We start from the raw sequence: 21,029 nt of genomic DNA on the forward strand, positions 1-21,029 counted from the left end.
CCTTCTTGCCTGTAAGGTCTCTTTTGAGAAATCAGCTGACAGTCTGATGGGAACTCCTTTGTAGGTGACTGTCCCCTTTTCTCTTGCTGCTTCTAGGATTCTCTCCTTCATTTTTATCTTGGCTAATGTAATTATGATGTGCCTTGGTGTGTTCTTCCTTGGGTCCAACTTCTTTGGGACTCTCTGAGCTTCCTGGACTTTCTGGAAGTCTATTTCCTTTGCCAGAATGGGGAAGTTCTCCTTTATTATTTGTTCAAATAAGTTTTCCACTTGTTGCTCTTCCTCTTCCCCTTCTGGTACCCCTATAATTTGGATGTTGGAACGTTTAAAGATGTCTTGGAGGTTCCTAAGCCTCGCCTCATTTTTTTGAATTCCTGTTTCTTCATTCTTGTTTGTTTGGTTGTTTCTTTCTTCCTCCTGGTCCACTCCCTTGATTTGAGTCCCAGTTTCCTTCCCACTACTGTTGGTTCCCTGTGCATTTCCCTTCATTTCACTTAGTGTAGCCGTCATTTGTTCATCTAATTTGTGACTAAAATCAACCAGTTCTTTGAGCATCCTGATCACCAGTGTTGAACTGTGCGTTTGATAGGTTGGCTATCTCTTGGTCGCTTAGGAGTACTGGCTCTGAGTCTTTGAGCTATTGTTCTTCTTGAGCCATATTTTGGTCTGTTTGTGCTTGTTATGTATGAGGGGCGGAGCCTTAGGTGTTCACCAGGGCGGGGCAACCCAGGTCCCTGGATTGTGACACTGTATGTGGGGGCGGGGTCAGAGAGGGGCAATGGTGTTTTTTTCTGCTCTCTCTTGGATTTCGGTCCCCTCTGTTGCTTCTCACAAGCAAATTGGGCCCTTCTGGTGCTAGTTCCCAGATGTGTGGGCTTGTGTACCCTCCAGAACCCTGTGGGTCTCTCGAACGAACTCTCTGTGAGCCTGGGAGCCTCTCCCGGCACCTTGCCCCCTGAAAGTTTTTCCAATTGGTGCTTTTAGGCTTTATTTCCCGGCACCAGGGCCCTAGCCTGCGCAGTCTGTCTCACTGCTTGCTCCTTTGCCTGGTTTATCTGCATGCAAATGTGTGACCAAGGTCAGCCAGGCACCTTGCACCCTCACTGGGTCTGTCCATTGCCACCCCATGCCTAGGATCTGCCAACTGCTGCCTGTGTGCCTGGGTCGGTCCGGCCGCTTTTTCCTGTAGGACCCCTCTCCACCAGCCACTGACTCCGCCCCTCTTACCAGTCTGGATGAATGGTTCGTTGTTGTCGAACTTCAGTACAGTTTAATTTTCTCTCTGTTTTGGTTGTATTCTGGTTTTTAAATATTTGTTGTTCATAAAACTTGGTTGTGCGAGGAGGTACAGTGTTTCCACCGATGCCTCCATCTTGGCCGGAAATCCTCTGTATGTTTTTTTTTCCTATCCATACCACCATAACTCAACTAATTTATTCATTATTTTTATTGTTTATTTTGTTCCATTCTACAAAAAATGTAAGCAGAATGGACACGGATCTGGGACTGCCTGACTCACCAACGTACCTCTATACACCTAGAACAGTATGGGGCACAGACCTACAACAAATATTTGTTGAACAATTTACTCAGCTTTTGTCAATATCTACAATCACTCTAAACTCATTGTGATTTCTCAAATGTCTGTATGTCTTGCCTCCTCCTTGCCCTAAAAATTTCAACTTTCCTGTGTGAAGAATAACTAGACTTCCCCCATCTCCACTGGTCTCCCAGCCAGGGTCAAGGGCCCCACTGAGGCATCTGTCTCCCTCGATAGGGGACCACTGAAGGTGGAGCAGGCTAGACTTGATTTTACATTTTCAGCACAGAGCCTGGTACACAAGGACATTCAACAAAAGCTTGTCCCTCTGAAATTATCCACCCATCAATCCTGCATGTCACCACCAGTGACTTCTCTCCCCCTCCCGTGCTTGTTCTGTACAGGTGTTGAGAGTTCTAAGGCACAACGCCAAGACTGAAGCCAAGATAAGGTACAGACAGATTTGGGAGTTTCCTTGTCTCCCAGATGTCAAAACTGTTTAATTTTTTTCTGCCTGTTTGGGGCAGAGCATGGGAAATAATGGGTTCTTAGCCACGCCAGTGACAGAGCCTAGGACCCACCTGGTTGGGGCCGCGGACCTGGCGGGCCTGTTTTTCCTGATCTCGCAGCCATTGCAGATAGGATTCTCGAGCCACCTGCTCTTCAATAGCCTCATTGGTGGCCTCCCAGTCTGTGGCCCGCTTTTTGTCTTCCAGCATCTGCTGTTCAATCCATGATTCCTCTGATGTTTTTATGGCACTCTTCATCAGGGACTGCTCTGCAAACTGCAAAAGTGGGAGGAACAGAGATATGGGGAGACACTCTGAACTCTGGCCAGGAGCCAGAACTGGCTCAGGGAGGTGGGCTCACAGACCCGAAGAGTAGAGATAGGAAGGTGGGTCCTCTTACTAAGCACTCCCCTGGGCAGGCTGACTGTTCATCAAGGACTGGGGAAAAGCAGGCGTGGGTGGTAGAACTAGTAGTTCCAAACTCCTACACGCAGATGCCCTGCTCCCAAACCCAAGACAACTAAAGTACTAAGTCTGGGGCAGCCAGGTGCCCTCTATCCTAGGCTGGAATTTATTTACTTATTTATTTTTAAATTTATTTATTTTTAGAGAGAGGGAAAGGGAGGGAGAAAGAGAGGGAGAGAAGTATCAGTGTGTGGTTGCCTCTCACATGGCCCCCACTGGGGACTTGGCCCACAACCCAGGCATGTGCCCTGACTGGGAATCAAACTGGGGACCCTTTGGTTAGCAGCTTGTGCTTAATCCACTGAGCTACACCAGCCAAAGTAGGCCAGAGTTTAAAGAAGCCTTAACCAGTGATGACTTAAGTTTCATAATGCTGAGGCCTTCCTCATCTATGCTCAGATGGGCCAAGGAGAAAAGATTGCCTAAGAAATTAGCTGTTTGTGCAGTGGAAAGAGCAGTCAGGTATTTAAGGGGACGAGGGGGTAGTAGTATCAGCATGTATGAGAGTGCTCTTTGTTAGATTGTGAGACATGATTGCATTTTAAAAAACAAAATAATAACAAATATCAGAGCATACCCCAGAGAGTAAATGTAAGTACTGTTCAATAAAATTCTAACATTATTTTAATGCACATATACACACTGCACACTGATGTGTGTACACGAAGTAATGATATAAAATGTATATTTTTACCTATGGATAACAGTCCAAAAGGTATGTAAAACTATGTGTTAGAAGACAATTTTAAAATGGGCAAAAAAAATCTAAACACAATTTCATCAAAGACGTTATACAGATGGCAAATATGCACATGCAAAGATGCTCAACACCATTTGTCATTAGAAAACTAAAAATTAAAACAAAGCAGTACCTATCAGCTGTGAGGTTCATACAGTTATGGACAGTTATATACCGAAATATTTCTGGATATGTGTATACACACAGGTTAGTATACACATATATATCTCCTTACTCCATCAGCTGAAAGAGCCTAGGAAGAAGGATGCCCCAGTATCAAGAAGCACAATCAGCTCTGAGTGGTTGTGGCTCAGTGGGTTGGGCATCATCCCACAAACTGAAAGGTCACAGGTTTGATTCCAGGTCATGGCACATGCCTGGGTTTCGGGCGATGTCCCAGGTTGGGGGCATGCAAGAAGCAACCAATCGATGTTTGTCTCTTGCATCAATGTTTCTCTCTCTCACTTTCTCCCTCCCTTCCCCTCTCTCTAAAAATAAATAAATAAAATCTTTTTTAAAAAGGAGCACAGTCAGCACCCAGATTGTGATTTTTAATAGCATTCCAATAAATGAAACCAGGGCCCCTGGAAAAAATGTCTGGTTCTAAGACTAAGGAAGGAAATATACAAGCTGAGCCTGGAGAATCTGTAGTGCTAGAAAGTAAGGAAGTGCTCAAAAACAAAAAGAACAACATCATCAAAAAACGAAGACAAAAATCTTTAAAAAAACACACTAGACCACAGTGAGGGGGTATGTCAAAGAGATGCAGGAACCAACTAAGACAGCTTCCAATAGCCCAAAATGAAACAATCTGAGCATCTAAATAAAAACAGCACTGGATTATAACCCAAAGTATGAAATGAATATCTGTGAGTCCATACTCAATTAAACAAATGACTGAATAAATGGGGAACGAGAGACTAATTTCCCTTGCAGGAAGAATTCCAAAAAATGTATTTGGCTATTCTGCCCTCAAGGAGATGGGGCTTAACACCGACTACTTAAGTATGAGCTGAATACAATGACCTCTTTCCAAACAATACAGTGTGGAAAAGAGGGTGGGGGAAAAACAATGGTTTTACAATGGAGAAAACAAGCACTGCTTCTGCCTGGTGACCAAGGTTAACGACGACAGTCATAAATCGTTTTCACAGTGAGGTACTGTTGATATGATGGGATGAGAATGGCATTTTACCATTGTGTTCTTCCTCCCTACAGCCCATAGCCCCAGTGTAAGCATGAGAAAAACATCAAATTCTAAAAGAGAAACAACCTTAAGGATACCTAACCAGTACTCCTCAAAACTGTCAAGGTCATCAAAAACATGAAAGTGTAGGACACCATCATAGACAAAGGAGCCTGAAGAGACAAGATGCCTTTAATGTATCAATATTGGTTCATATACTGTAACAAATGAATAACTGTCATCTGACATGTTAATAATGAAACTATGTGCAGGAGGGAGGAAGAATACATGGGAACTCTGTACTACCTTCTTAGTTTTTCGGTAAACTCAAGGCATTCACATTTTTAAAATTTTAAAAAAGATTTTATTTATTTATTTTTAGAGAGAAGGGAAGGGAAGGAGAGAGGGAGAGAAACATTAATGTGTGGTTGCCTCTCACATCCCCCCCACTGGGGATCTGGCTTGCAACCCAGGCATGTGCCCTGACTTGGAATTGAACTGGTGACTCTTTGGTTCCCAGCCCGAGCTCAATCCACTGAGCTACATCGGCCAGGCAAGGCATTCACATTTTTCTTAAGAAGGAAAAAAGAAATGAGTGATCAAACCACAAAAAAAGTCTTAAATGTACATTGTTAGGTGAAAGAAGACACTCTGAAAAAACTACATACTTTATGATTCCAATCATATGACATTCCAGAAAAGGCAAATACGGAATCTGTAAACAGATTAAAAATGAAAACAATGCAAAGAAAACTGTCACAGCCAAGATGAGCCAAAGGAGACAACAGCTGAAAATGTAATATAGTTCTGAATGGGATCCTGGAATAAGTAAGATCACTAAAAGAAAATTTAGATAATATGAATAAAGTATGGTCTTCAGTTAATATATCAATATTGGCTCATGCATTGTGACACATGTTCTATGCTAATAAGGTATTAATCATTGTGGGGTATATGGGAATTCTCTAAGCACAATAATTCTGTAAAATCTCAAACTGCTCTAAAATTAAAAGTTTATTTAAAAGAAAACAACACAGTCCTGGCTGGTATGGCTCAGTGGACTGAGCACTGGCCTGCAAACCAAAGGGTCACTAGTTTGATTTCCAGTCAGAATATACGCCTGGGTTGTATGGGGGGAGTATGAGAGGCAACCAAAGTTTCTCTCCCTTTCTCCTTCCTTTCCCCTATCTCTTAAAATAAATAAATAAGATCTTTAAAAAAATAAAACAAAAACCCCCTAATGTTGGAGGGTGTGTTGGTGTTAGGGTGTGTGTTTCCTAAAATGAGGCAGAAGCGCTTTCTGTTTGTAGGAAGTGAAACCTAAATAGAAGATATCAAAACTCCCAGCAGATGAATATTATGAGAAAGAATGAGAATCTGCCCATGTGGGCTGGGAAAATGTACTGCCACCTTCTGAGCACCTACTAGGCACCAGGCCCAGTGTCAGGCACTATCTGTATCAGCTGAGCTGCCTGCCCAGATGACTTGTGAATACTTCCTTGGTCCCATAGCCACTAAGTGTTGAGCCAGGACTGATCTCCAAGTCTCTGTGACCACAGATGTCTGTAAATGCTGAGTTTCAAGGGAGGATCCATGTAGGTGCCAAGACACCCAGACTGAGCCCTGGATCTAGTTTCCCAAATATGACTCCAGATCCCAAAATGCCAACCCTCTACAGGCAGAAAAGATGGGTGAGCCAGCTCAGGCAGACAAACTGAGACCACAGAATGAACTCTGAGAGATCACCTTAGGTAATGCCCTGATTTCATAGAGGTGAGGCCTCAGAGGCAACTCAGAAAGGGTGTACCACATTTTTGTGGGCTAGGGGTAGAATTGAGACTCAAACAGAGGTTTCTGGCCTCTAAATCCAATAGCCATCTTGGGTATGGTAAATGGTAACACACTTACCCCTGGTTTGAATGATGGCAGGCCTAGCCCCACACCAATGGTGGCCTTATTAGGATTCACCACTGAATTGTAGTGGATATTACGATGGTAGCTGACACGGATGGGTTCATCCTCATTTTGATGGATCCCATGGAATGTGTTGATGGGTTCTGCAGAAAAGAGAAGGAAGTAGCATCCACAGTGGGTCAGGTAGGGTAGGCTCAGACCAGGTACGATCAGTCGCTCACCTACCCACCACAGAAGTACCTGTACTATACTGGTACACCTCCACAGGCCGGTTGTACATCTCTGCCATGGCCTGCATCTCAATGTGGTTGCCATGGCAGTTGTTTTTCCGTTTCCGGTTGATGTAGGTGGTGAAGTCCTCTGTGACATAGTTGGAGAAGTAGTCGGCATTCTTCATCTGCAGAAGAGATTAGAGAAGGTTAAAGTCTGTGTGGATAGGAGATCCTCCCACATTGCCCCTGCCCCAAGGTCTCTGCAAGGTCTTACCAGATAATCCATGCAGTGCTTTCGTACAACCTCATGCATGTCCTGGTCTCCATACACCTGGTCAGCTGTGGAGGCAGAAGGAAAGGAGAGGCTGAGATTAAGAGATGCCACCTGAGAAGAGTTCCAAGTCACAGAACATCCTTGGGGTGAACGGCTAGGTGCCAGGGAAACTTCCTTTCTTACCCCAAAGCCTGGAGAGTTCTTGGCCTTATGGGCTAGAATGGGGTCGTGAAAAAAGAGGCAGCCAGGGGCAGTCTTTAATAACAAAGTACAAGTAAGAGAGATACAACCACAGGCCTCTTGTGCAGACGACTTTGTCTAAGCCTTACCTGGCCACTTAGACAAGTCAACAAACATTTTAAGTCCCATAAGTGGCCCCAAGCACTACTGATTCCATATCCCCACCTTCATTCTTCACATGAGGAAACTGAGGCTCACAGAGTTTGTGGCTCAACCAAGTTCACAGAGAAAGTCAGTCTGTGACTTATTCAACTCTAGAATTCAGCTTGCCTAACTTCCCAGAGTCAACATGGCCTTTGTATATCGGAAAAAGAAAAAGGAAACAGCTGGACTCTGCCAGGTTCTGCCAGGTACTAGTGAGCTAAATGGGAACAAGATGGACAACTCCCTGGTAGGTCTGCTTGTGAGATTAATGAGATGATGAGTGTGCTGTGACCAGCACAGGGCTTCAGACAGAGCAGTCACTCAGTAAATCAGAGTCCCCTTTCCTGTAGTGGGGCCTAAATATGGGGTACTGTGAAGGTGACAGAGCTAAGTCATGCCCCTGTCCACAAGAAGCAGAAAGTCTAGTAAGAGATAAGATACACATGCACTGAACTAAGCTTAATTCAGGAAGAGCAGTCTGTGGACCAAATGGTTCAGGCATCATGGGGTTTTGGTCAAATTAAGAACCAGGCTCCCTCTGCCTTGCTTGAAGATCTTCAACACGCCTTCTCTCATTTCAGGATGTTCCTTCCATCCTGCTTGACTGCCTACTTGTCAAACACCAATGTGTTCTTTCATAGTTCCCCCACCCTCCCAGGCACCTCTATCATCAGATTTATCAAAGGTGTGTATAGACTTTCCATCTGCCTGATCACAGGAGGCTCCCACTGAGGGCACAGGGCAGTTCACATCCAAGTCCACCCCGAGCTCAGGGTCCCATACAGTGCAGGAAATTGGGAAGAGTTTGCTGAGTGGATGGACAAGCTGGGGGAGTCAGGAACTCTTCTCCCTGGGAAATTAAGGTGGGCATGAAGATGAGACATGCCTGATGTCCACTGGCTAAGATGAAGAGGGAATTTCCCTTTGTCTCCCTAGAAGACCACTGCTCTGATGAGATCTCCTGCACTGGGGCAGGGGCAGGGGCAGGTTCTGCAGGGAACACTGCAAAATTCTTCCATGACAGCCAGTCTACCTCTGTGAAGAACTGCCAGAAAATGTAATTCCCTTCCCTCCCTGGAGGGTTCTGTGAAATAAGGAGAGAAAGGCTGCTTTGCCTGCTCTCAAGTCCTCTTGGAGGTATGCAGGGACCTGAGGGTGAGGGTTGTGAAGGCGGGAAGGGGTAGCCCCATCACTGATATAAACAAGGATGTGGGTTCTGTGGCTACATTCTCCCCCGCCCCCCCAGCGGCACTTCCAGAAAGTCACATGCCCTGTGCATAGGCTGGGGGCCCCCTGCTGTTGCCTTTCTTAGAAGCCAGTACCACAGAGCCCACTGTGGCTGCCTGCCTGCCAGAGCTGCTTGACAAGCTATTTCTGTAGAATGGACTTGGGCGCTGAGGAGGCAGTCCTGTGGGCAGCTGCAGTAAACAGGAACTGAAATGGAAGCAAAGGGGTTAAATAGCGGCTTGCCTGCCAGGCTCCTAGAGGTGGCTAGATGTTGCTAGCAGATAGATCCACCTGAACTAGATGCTAAATGCAAGGAAACAAAGAGGGAGACTGTGGGGCAGGAAAGGGAATTAGGAAAGAACACCATGAGGGTCCCCACATTTCCCTGTCACTGACCCCCTTTGCCTGACAGAAAGGCTCTGCTGCTTCCTAGCTGTGGGGCACTGAACAAGGCCCTTAAAACTCTCTGAGCTTCAATGACTTTATCCATAAAGCAAAGAGAGTAACTCCTCTTCCTCTCACAGGAGGACACTATGAAGACAACAGAGGACAGTTCGCCAAACATGAGGCATACCAGATGTTCAAGAAACAGGGCTCCGTTTGTCATGAGGAAGACGATGACTCTTTCAGGTAGCTAGACACCCACAAATCAGCCAAAATGTCACCGGAACCACTTATTAAGCCCTTCCTCATTTCTGTTGTACTTCCTCAGCCAGAAGCAAGCCCCAAACCTGGAGTCTAGGTTGTCCCTTATGTACACAGGACTGGGTCTCTACCTTTGACAGGGGACTCAAGAGTTAGAAATTTTTAGTTTAAGTAAATAGTTATAAGCTTAGTAAGTAATGCATATGTTAAAGCTATTGTTTCAGGAACTACAGATAAGGCCCATCCAGGCTCCAGGGAGAGACAGCCGACCTCCTGGGGCACAGCTAAAGATTACCGCCTGGGGAACAAGTAGAGGCATCCGGGCCATTGTGTTCCAGGAAGAGACAGACGACCACCTGCCCCTGGGAACAGCTAACTGCCCAGGGTGAGAATGCTGCAGTTTTCTTTCACCTAATTTCCCCTGAATTTCAAAAGCCCTCACCACACCTTGTTTATTCCGTTACAAAAAACCCTGCTAGTTTGGAAAGAAAATGTAAAATGGTTTGTCAGGGTGTGAACCCGCCCTGCCATCTTCTCAGATTGCCAGCCATCTGAATAAAGAGCCCCAAAAGATTAAATCCCAGTCTCTGCTTATTGGATTTGGTACGTGACAGGCAGCCCACCCCGAATGCCAGTGTCTTTTTTTCAGTTTCACCTTTACTGATGCCACAGACCCTACCTTCTGTAATTGTAGTGCAAATCTTTAGCAACCAAATTAATGTCAAATTAATAATACGGTTTCACATAAGAGGGTCCTTAAAGTGTGGAAGAGGTATGACCTTCTCTACTTATCAATAAAATGAAAAATATAACCTCTCCTAAATTCTAAGATACACTGACAGGTGGTAGGATACATGCATTTAATCATGCTGGTGGGGAGATGACCAACCTCACTGGTAAGACACACCCTAGTTTAGGAATCATTAATGTGGAAGAAAACATGTTCCTCAGAACCAAGAACACAGAGCAATAGCTCCTCCCCAGAGAGGAAGAGTAGAAGGATCTTTTCAATGATACAAGGTGGAAAAAAATAAATATCCGGTATGGGCTAATAACACAGGAAGTCCTCATTGAGGAAGCTCTTGCCTGACTTTGCTAGTCCCACCTCTGTCCTCTTGAAAGCGTTCCTCCTCCTAGAAGGCTGGCACAGGGGCTAAGGGCCAGACTGGATTTCCCTGGGGGCCATGGTAGGGGAAAGGGCCCAATGGACTTACAGAGGTAGGGGAATTCAGAGAACTTGTTTTGATAGAAACTGAAACTTGTCCTCTTGCTGACGCTGCATTTGTGGGCAATCTGCACCTGCTCTCCCCTTCCAGCGTCCAGCTGGAAGAGGGTCCCCCACTACCTCACCTCTGTCCCAGACCAAAAAGGGCTCAGAAATCCTTGGTACAATACTACAATTGGTTCCCCCAAGGCCTTTTTACATTTCAACTCATCCTATCTTTACCTTCCTCAAACTCAAATTTATACAGGAGGGATGTTGAGGTACAGAAATGTGGCACAGCTGGCCCAAGGTCACACACTTGGGAGGGTGAAGGGGAAGCCAGGCTCTCAAAGTCTGACTTCAAGCAATGATGCCCAAGATGATGTTGCCACCACTTCAATTCAGCTATTACATTAACCACCTGACACCCTGGGGCCAGGCCTGATCTTGTCTACCTCAGTTTCCCCAAAGGCACAAGCAGGAATCAGCTGGAAAAGCCTGGGAGTGTGCAGAGATTATAAACATCAGGCGATATATCCCCTTATTAGGGCCACAGAAGTCAGCATGAATCTTACCTCCCCAGATCCCACTTCTGTTCTTTCTGAGCACAGAGACGCTATCATAGAAATGCACATGTACACGTACACACAGCCAGCAGATCCTGCCAAAGATGTTCCATGAGGCCAAATTCCCATTGGACAACCCTCACAACTAAAGACAACTATCACATTCAACAAGTAGATGCCTTGCCACCAACCAGGAAAGATTGAAGGCTGCACAAGATATGAAGCTTTGCAAACTGAGGACCCTAACCCCCTCCATCCTAGCCTTTACCAGGGGTTGGTGGGGGCGGGGGGGGGGAAGAGCCAATAGCACTAACAGACTTGCCTCAATCTCCCTCCACTGCTGCCTGGAAGAAGGTCTCTAAACCTCCTTAGGTTCCATGAAATGTCACTATTTGCCGAGGAGTTATGTGGAGAAGCAAGACAGGAAAGCCTGGACTATCTAAAGTTTAGTACAGGGCCCTACCATTTGTTTTAGAAGCACCTGAGAACTGCCTCCCTGCCAGGTTCTTGCCTGCCTGCCTGCTAAAAGAGCCATAGCAAGTTCTGCTGAGGACAGAAAAGGAAGCTTGGTGTCTGCAGGAAATCTAAAACAAACCACACAAGTGTATACACACAGCAGCAGGGGGAGACAGGGACCTAGTTTGTTCTCACTTGCCTCCTGGCCCCACAGAAATGAGCCAAGGAAAAAGCCTCACCTGCTTGTCAAGTAGCTGTGGTGCATACGTGGACAGTGGCCCCAACTACTCCAAATGTCACAGACTCAGTGGGGAGACAGCAGAACTCAGTCCTCTCAATAGCCTGGTCTCTGCGATGCCTGCTACTCTACTCAGACTCCCATGGCAAAGATGAGAAGACTGATGGCATCAGGGCAAAAGCCAATGGAAGCTGACATACATGGTGGCCCATGGGGATCTTCTCCTGGCCTGGTTCAACCTCGAACACTAATGTTCTGACACCGGCCTGTGTGACCTAGATAATAGAGTCCTCGCTTTCTCTTGAGGTTCCACTTTCCCCATTTATAAAACAGTCAAAACTGGTCTAAGATTCATCCCTTTAATGCTGATGGTCCGTGTTCCAAGACCAAAGGGCCCAGAGGAATGGGCCTAGCTAATGTTTTTGGGCCTCGCTGCTGTAACATGCACATCCCCAGCTGCTTTTCCATGCACATGTGGCCTCCACTTTACCCAGAGACCAGGGCCGGAAAATTTTGCTGAGTCAAACCATATGGGGAGAAGGACAGAGTAGATACAGACTCACATTTCCAGGAGGTTATCTGAGCACAGCAGAGGAGTGGACCACAGGATACCTCTGGGATTCAGGCTTCCACTTCCATTCCACCCAAGCCTTTGTTGATGCTGAGTCCCCCAGGGTGGTGGGAAAGAACTGGGCGCAAGCGATGGATAGTGGTTCACACTAGGGACACCCAGACCCCAGAGCCAAAACAGAAGGTAGAAAGCTGCCTGCCTCAGGACTGGAAACAGGAGAGGGCCATAGGCTCCTAGTTGGATGAAGTAAGGCCCAGAGAGGTCAAGGAATACAGCTCACATCACCCAGACCACTGAGAGCTAAATTAAGAAGCTATGGCTTTCCTAGAGCAATGGGAAGAATGTGTTCTTTGCCACCTCTGGGTTCCCATGCCAGCTCTGCCACTAATGACCTGAGTGTGTCATTTCCCTTTCTTGAGCCTCATTATTCTTACCTATCTCATGGGATAATGATCGCAATTTTGCAGGTGAACCTGAAGTATCCAGCTGAATGCACAATGCTGAAGGCAAAGAGTCAAGATCAAGGAACAACAGAGTGTTCCCTATGTCTACAATCCCCCCTCCAACTCTCACCCCCAGTTATGTGCTCCTTTCACTGTTCAATGCACGGCAGAAAATTAGAACATGAAGCCTTCTCACCAGAGCCTAGTACCACCTGTCCAAGCTAGGCTGGAAGCAGAGAGGCAGTAGAAAGTCTGAGGACAGAGTCCCCTTCACAAGCACGTTATATGCATTCTGCCCCAGGAAAAATTCCAGAAGAGGCCTACAGACTCAGGAGCCATGTACTTCTGGGGAGAAACCATGGGGCTTCTGAGGTTTTATGGAGAAAAGCCAAGGGCAGCTCAGTCAAGGGAAATGTATAGCCATAGTGCTGATAAGGAAAGGCCTTCAACCTGCTATGGTCAGCTCTTTCTGCAAGCTCAGGCCTCTTCCCGGAAGGCCTAATGGGGGGGAAGGGGCAGAGGATGTCTGGGGAAAATAGCTAAATGAACACATGAGCAAATATTGTTCTCCATGTGGGTTACTTCACAAGGCAGGTCTTCACTAGCCCCAAGGTCTGCCCCAAAGACTGCTCAAGACCCGGATGCCCCACTGCATTCTCCAAACCTCATTCCACCAGCAGCCCTGCTTACCCTACAACCAGCCTGAGATCTCAGAACAGGACCTAGCACTGAACAGGCTTGCACCTACTCTTTCTTCACTTTCCTTTGATCCAAAATGCCTCCCAACCTCTTTCTCTAGGAAACATCTCAAGGAGAACACAGACTTGAACCACAAGAGTAGAAGGATTGGGAATTTCCTAGCCCAGCAGAGACCACTGCACAAACCTCCTCGGTTTAGTAGGAAAAGAGGAGACAACCACTCAGCCCACCTTTCTTTCACCCATTCAACAAACATTTGACTCTGAGGCACCACTGAGAATAGCATTTAGGCTTTACCAATGCTACTGTTCTATGAGGGGCTACTATGCCACCAGGTACTAAAGGGATTTACTGAAGTCATCACATTTAACTGTTACAACACTGGGTCTTTTAGCCTCCTGTTACAGACAAAAAACAGCCTCAGGATAAAAAACAAGCTGCTTGCTCAAGGTCACATGGAGAATCACCAGCACAGCCTGGAGTGGAGCCTGGAGTGGAGCCTGGGTGGAGTCGAGCCCATCAGCAGGCACAAGGGGGAGAGGAGCATACCCACAGACTGAGAATAACGGACCCAGAAGGGATTTAAGGAACCATTCAGAATCAATACCATTTCACAGATGGAACAATAAAAATTATGAGTGAGGGCCAGAACAAAAAGAGACAGGGCTTCTGACTCCCAGCTCAGAGGTCCTATCAGAGGACACATTCTATGGAAGATATCACTGCCCCAAAAGAATCAGATCACACTCCCAGCTTCCCCTGGACGCTAGCAGAGGACCTCATGACTGCTTGTTGGGTTTAGACTGGAAAGTAAACGGTACTGAGGAATTATTAATTTTGTTAGGTACAATAATGGCATTTTGGTCATGTCGAAAGAGAGACAGACAGAGAGACAAAGACTGACTGACTGACTGACCCCAGGACCCTATTTGTCAGAGAAAGATAACAGAAATATTTAAAAATGAAATGACCCAATGTTGGGTTTTGCTTTAAAAATACTCATTTCAGAAGAGTGAGAAAGAGCAAGCAGGGCAGTGATGAAACAGGGCTGGCCATGTGTTGATGACTATTTGGAAGATGAATGATGAGTACATGAAGGTTCACTATTGTCTCTACTTTTAAGGGTTTTTTTTTTAAACAAAAGGCCTATGATCCCAAGGTGAAAGCAGTGTGCTATGCTTAAGAGCCGTCAGACTAACCTAACCCAGACTCCAACTCCTAGCTCTACCATGCATTGTCTGACCCTGGGCAATCATTCCCCATTTCTGAGCTGCTCTTCTCATCTGACAGATGGAAGCAACAGTCCTGACACTTACCCAGCATGGGAAAGAATTAAAAGCGTTTCCTGTAGTGCCTGACAGGGCAATCTGTCCCTAAGTAATGTTATTTTCCTTATCACTATTGTGCTGTTATTATTACTCTCACATCACCACACTGCCTCATGACCAAGGGCTAGAGGCCAGATAGTAACTTGAGGCTGGGGCCTGGAGTCCCTAAAAGACTAGTTAACACTGTCCTCAAATCTGCTTCAGGGGTTACTCCTGACAACTGGGACACTCAGGGGCAGCCCTAGGCAATTGAAGGCTGAGGCAGAGACTCACCTACAGCCCGGAAGAGACAGGCGCCGTCCTCCTTCATTTGCTTGATGATGAAGCCCTTCTTGTCTCGCAGGGCCTTTTCAAACCAGTGCTCCTGCTGCAGGGAAGAGGTAGGGGGTCAGCAACAGGAAAGGCCTGTACCCCCTCCCCAGAGCTCTGCCCCTGAGCTCCTGAGAGGCCCAGCTGATCGGCTGAGAGGACACTGGGCAAGGTCAAGTTCTCAGCCCTGTTTGACCATTCCATGCATGTGGAGCAGGAGACCTTTTCTTTTAAAGAAGCACTCATTGTGTGAGAAGACTTGCTCCCAGAGGGGCCCCAGCTGCATTCTGCCTCCTGCTGACCATGCGGGGAATCCAATGCAGGACCTTTCCCTAGGCAGCCAGAGGCCCAGGGCTGGCAAGTATAGGGAGGCGGGGTAACCTGGCTCTACCTCAAGGCATTTCACCTGGGAAACCTCTAGCCACTTAGGGTAGAGAGATGTTGAGAAGGGAGCTATTGGTAAAATCTTTAAAAAATTTTTTTAAATTAATGGATTCTAGAGAGAGGAAGGGAAGGAGAAAGATTTTTTGTTCCACTTATTTATGCATTCATTGGTTGCTTCTTTTTCTTTTTCTTTTTTTTTTAAAGATTTTATGTATTTATCTTTAGGGAAGAAAGATAAAGAAAGGGAAGGAGAGAGGGAGAGAAATATCAATGTATGGTTGCTTCTCGTGCATCCCCTGCTGGGAATGTGCCCTGACCAGAAATCGAACCACGATCCTTTTGTTCGCAGGCCCACGCTCAATCCTCTGAGATACACCAGCCAGGGCTCATTGATTGCTTCTTATATGTGCCCTGACCAGGATAGAACCCACAATTTTGGTGTAATGGGATGACACTCTAGCCAACTGAGACACCCAGCCAGGGCTATTGGTAAAATCTTGAGCCCCACATATAGCTTCGGAATTCCAACATCTTGTATAAGGTAAAATGTATGCAAAATATTATTTTATTTGTGATTGAGCACATTTTATATACACACACGCACATACACACATGCATATGTATACAAACACATATGCACACAAACTTGGGAAGGCTATGTAACAACATATTATCCCTAAATGTTGGATACAGGTGATTGCAGGTGATATTACCTCACCTCCTTTTTTATAAGAGATATACAATCCCTTGTCCAAAATTCCGAACTCAAAAAGCTTTGAAAACCAAGTCTTTATATAACTCATCTGGCATCACTGTTTGTGACCTGAGCTGATGAGCACCTATTTATACCACTTGGAGGTGAATATTCAAACATTTCCATGAAGAAACATTTGGGTGTTTGATTATGAGGTGCTGCCACAGTGCCCCCTGGAGGTGTTACAGGTACGCAGTATATATATATATATATATATATATACATACCAGATGACTTTTCTAAGTTCTGGAAATTTTCTAAATTCCAAAGCACATTTGGCCCCAAAGGTTTGAATTAAGTAAACCTGTACAAATGTGCATTTTCAAACGTGTATTTTAAAAATAATGCAGAGATGACAAGAGAGAGTACAGAGGAGTTTTAGGGCAGTGAAACTACTGTATATGACATTATAATGGTGGATACATGTCATCATACATTTGTCCACAACCCTAGAATGTACACCAAGAGTGAATCCCAATAAAACAGCTATGGGCCATTTACACAATGGAATTCTAGTTGGCCATTTAAAAAAAAGAAGAAAGTTTTACCCTTTGCAACAGTATGGATGACCCTGGAGAATATTATGCTAAGTGAAATAAGTCATTCAGAGAAAGACAAGTACTGTATAATCTCGCTCATATGTGGAATCTTAACGAAAAAAAAATGAACAAGCAAAACAGAGACAGACTCAGATGGAGAACAGATGACAGCTAGCTTGGGGGGGTTAGGGGTGGAGGGATTGAGCAAAAGGGAAAAAGGACTCATAGACATGGACAACAGTGTGTTGATTGCTGGGGGGTGGGAGGTATAAGGGGAATAAATGGTAATGGAAAAAATATAATAAAGATTTTATACTTAAAAAAGAAATGACATAAAAAAGAGTGAATCCCATTGTAAACTATGGACTTTGGGTGATTGTGATATGTCAATGTAGGTTCATTAATTGTAATAATGTATCACTTTGGTAGGGGATGTTGATAATGGGAGAGTCTATGTATGTGTGAGAACAAGTAGTATATGGGAATTCCCTATACCTTCTGCTCAATTTTGCTGTGAACCTAAAATTGCTCTAAAATATAGTCTATTAAAAAATTTAATGTCTACGTGTCACTTAAAACATATTTTCCATTTCAAAACCAAACAAACCAAAAGCACACGACCTTTCCCAGGCCCCTTATGCCCTCTGCTGGTCATCAGAAGAAGCCAGCCTGAACAAGTATCAGGGCCAGGAACCAAAAATCCCAACCCTGCTCCTTGGGGACATCACACTGCCTGCCTAGGGATTTATAAGATCCAGACAATTGCCAACCACAGGGGATCACCTCTCTGTAGGCCATTTCCCCCCAGCTCAGGTGAGAGAAATTACTGGCAAAGTAGGAAGCACAAAGTTTGGAGACCAAAAGCTCTGGGCTCCAACCCCAACTTTTGTCACTCACTTGCTGCATGATTTCGGGTAAGCTCCTGAGCTCTTCAAGCCTTAGTTTCCTATCAAATGGGGGACATGCGATATACCTGAAAGAGCTGTCAAGAGGATCAGAGGAGCCCTGGCTGGTGTAGCTCAGTGGATTGAGCACAGGACTGTGAACCAAAGGATCGCGGTTCGATTCCCAGTCAGGGCACATGCCTGGGTTGCAGGCCAGTTCCCAGCAGGGGACTCACGAGAGGCAACCATACATTGATATTTCTCTCCTTCTCTCCTTCCTTTCCCCTCTAAAGATAAATAAATAAAATCTTTTTTAAAAAACGGGGGGAAAAAAAAGAGGATCAGAGGAGCTTCAGGACCAGAAACGGCTTTGTAAATAATGTACTAAACACCGGTTAAGTGGTGGTCACCAGTCATGGAAAGGAAGAGGTGAGACCAGGGTAGAGATAATGTACAAGTGAGAGGCCTTGTACAAGTGAGAGGCCTTCAGAGGTCCCAGGTGAGTGGCTGGACAGGAGGGGATGAAGAGGGGGTGACAAAGAAATACCCAGCAGCCCCACCATCAGGGTCCAACCCTGGGAAGGTATGGCTGGCTGGTGTTCTAAAGATGACAAAGGCACTGGGAAGCCCTTAATGGGCTTCCGTGGACAACACAGACTCTTGCTTGTGTACAACACTCCAGCAGTCCAAATGTCCCTCCTGCCTCAGAGGCTATCGACTAGTATACTCCAGCCAGTTCCCCCAAATCCATCCCTGCCCCACAGGGTCTGCTATCTCTCAGCACTGCAGCTCCTGCCCTAGCCAATGGTCTCTAGCAGAAAAGCTGCAACTATGACTATAGCCTCAGAGCTGACAGAAAAGTTTAAAAAAAATAAGGGCACACAACAACCTCCTGCCCTCAAGTGTTGGGGGAAAGATCAAAGGGGATGAGAGGGGCTCCTACTTATTTCCAACAAAGGGTTAGCAGGCAGCTACTAAGCCAGAACTTGGACTGGCCACTGAGGCCAGAGAAATGAATCAGACTTGCCCTCTGCCCTCCATAAACTCACCAACTGCTAAAGGGGCAGGGAAAGAGGCAATGACTACAAACAAGAGTGAACAGGGCTGTGAAAGAGATGAATACAGGAGTGCTAGGAAATACAGAAGGGACCTAGCCAGTCATTAAGGCTGGCACCCGAGAGCAGGCACTACTTGAGCAAAGGATTAAAACAGCAAGACCTCCAGAGAAACTTGTCAACTGGATAAGAAATCACTTCTGCCATGTAGTATTAGGGATGCCAGAGGCCAGCAATGAGTTCAGCAGAGCTCAAGTCCTGCGTAGGACTGTGAAGGTAAGCAGGGCAGGACCGGGAAGAAAGATGAAATCATATTAGCCAAATGCCTGCCCCATGCCAGGTGCCAGGTGCAAAAGGTGATCTCTTAATTGTCCTTACCACAGTTCAGATGGCAGGAAGCATTATCCTTATTTCACGAAGGCAAAAAACCTGGAGTCTGGGCATCAGCAAGACGTAGTATAGAAGCAACAGGGGAGGCCTCATGAGCCACAGCATGGAGACATACTTGGTAGGCCATCCTGGGGAAAGCCTAGATTATTCCTAAAAATGAAGACTGCCTGAGCAAGGCTTTGCACAAGTAGGGCTTTGATCCTGGGGCAGCCAGAGTGGCATGTGGGCCTGGATCTGGAGGCCAGGCCACTACCCACCCACTGACTTTGGCACCAGAAGGCTTAAGATCCCAGGCTCTGGCTAAAACCCCTTCTCTCTCCCTGTAGGGAGAGAAAACAGGGAGATCTTGGTCCTGGGTTCCAGAAAGTTTATACAGTCCCAGGAGCTCCCAGCACACTCTCTTCCTTCCCCCAGCTGGACAGGAGCCTCCAAGAAAGGTGACAACTTAGAAGTTCTGTAGGAAAATGGTCCAGGAAGCACAGGTTGGTGGGAGTGATGGGTGGGGGTTGGCCCAGCCATACAGAAGTTTAAACTACATTAATGCTCTGGGGCCTGAGGAAGTCAACTACAGACCCTCAATCTTGCAGGCCCACTACTGACCCTGTGGGCATGTCCAACCACATCTCTGAGCCTCCACAAAGGGGCTGGACAAAGCCCTCTGATACCAGGGGATCCCAGGTGCAAGACCCTGAAACCTACTGGTCCAAAAGCCCAAGAAATGCTGGAACACACTATGGGACCCAACTGACTTAGATTCCAACCCAACTCCAATTATCAACCATGTGATGACCTACTGTGAGCCACAGTTTTCCAATATGTGAAATGTTGTAACAAGCCTCCCAGTAATAGGGATAATGGGCAGACTCAAATATTACAGGACTCTGTCCAGTATGAGAGCTCTTAATGAGCTCCCTTCCCCTTCCTGGAAAGGAAATAAGAACACCACTGTAGAGTAGGCTGAATAATGACCACCCAAACATACTAGGCCTTTATCCCTGGTACCTGTAAATGTTACTTTGTAAGGAAAAGGGGTCTTTGCAGGTGTGATTAAGTTAAGGATGCTGAGATACAGAGATTATCTCAGAGTATCTGGATGGGACCTAAATGCAATCACAAGTGGCCTTAGAACAGTAGAAGATTTAATACAGACAGAAGAGGAAACCACACATACATAGAGAAGATGTGAAGACAAATGGAGGTTGGAGTGATGGGCTCACAAACCAAGGAATGTTGGCAGTCCCCAGAAGCTGGAAGAGGACTAGGTTCTCCTCTCAGGTCTTTGGAAGACATGTATTCCTGCCAACACCTGGATTTTGGACCAGTGAAATGAATTTTGGACTGCTGGCCCCCAGAACTGTGAGAGAAGATATGCCTATTGTTTTTAACCACCTAGTTTGTGATAATTTGCCACAACAGCCACTGAAAAATAATACAACCCACTGGTAGCATTCCAGGTGTGAGCTGTGAGGCAATGTCATATGGCTATCACTCCACAGGATTCACCTCTCCAGCACCACTCCCTCTGCCCCAGGAGAGGGTTAGAATTAAGGCAGCAGAGGTCTATACTCCATCATATCCTGGGAAGCTACTGACCCTACCCATCAAAAAATGAGCTGCCACTGAAGGGGGAAGAAGCTGGAGAAGATGGTAGCAGCAATGGTAACTCATGAACAAACGTCTTCCTTCCCGGAGCCCATGGCAGAGGTATCTAAGTATTCTTCACAGCTCTATCCCAGCAAGCCTGGTGCCAAGATCACCCCCCTCTCTCCCAAAACATCCAGGAACCAGTGTATGGCTCAGCTCCATGCACAAAATGCAGGCAACCTATCCAATGAGAAACACAGACAGATGCACTCCTCTCTAAGGACTAACACAAGCTCTCCAGGGTAGAGGGATGAGAAAAGAGTAGGGCTCTAAAATCTAATGCCAGGCCACTAGGGGGCAGGATTAAAAAAACAAAGATTCTACTATTATGCAACAAAAAGAAATGAAGTACTGATTCATGCCACAACATGGATAAGCCTTGAAAACATTATGCTGAGTGAAAGAAGCAAGTCATAAAGTACTGCATATTGTATGATTCTCATTTCTATCAACCATCCAGAAGAGCAAAT

The 21,029-nt window shown here is 46.0% G+C and overlaps 1 protein-coding gene across 2 annotated transcripts in view; it reads right to left on the bottom strand.

Moving 5' to 3' along the window:
* OTUD5 (OTU deubiquitinase 5) overlaps positions 1-21,029 on the bottom strand; it is a 29,981-nt gene that overhangs the window by 3,259 nt on the left and 5,693 nt on the right. For both annotated transcript variants that reach the window (XM_037062446.1, XM_037062447.1), the window contains exons 2-6: positions 14,874-14,967; positions 6,840-6,904; positions 6,594-6,750; positions 6,348-6,496; positions 2,122-2,325 (exon numbers count right to left, since the gene is read on the bottom strand). In XM_037062446.1, the coding sequence (XP_036918341.1) occupies positions 2,122-2,325; positions 6,348-6,496; positions 6,594-6,750; positions 6,840-6,904; positions 14,874-14,967 (669 nt within the window). The remainder of the gene's footprint in view (positions 1-2,121; positions 2,326-6,347; positions 6,497-6,593; positions 6,751-6,839; positions 6,905-14,873; positions 14,968-21,029) is intronic.

Source organism: Sturnira hondurensis, unplaced genomic scaffold (genome assembly GCF_014824575.4).
Source record: "Sturnira hondurensis isolate 20B ecotype Veracruz unplaced genomic scaffold, ASM1482457v3 Scaffold0013994, whole genome shotgun sequence".
NCBI lineage: Eukaryota > Metazoa > Chordata > Mammalia > Chiroptera > Phyllostomidae > Sturnira > Sturnira hondurensis.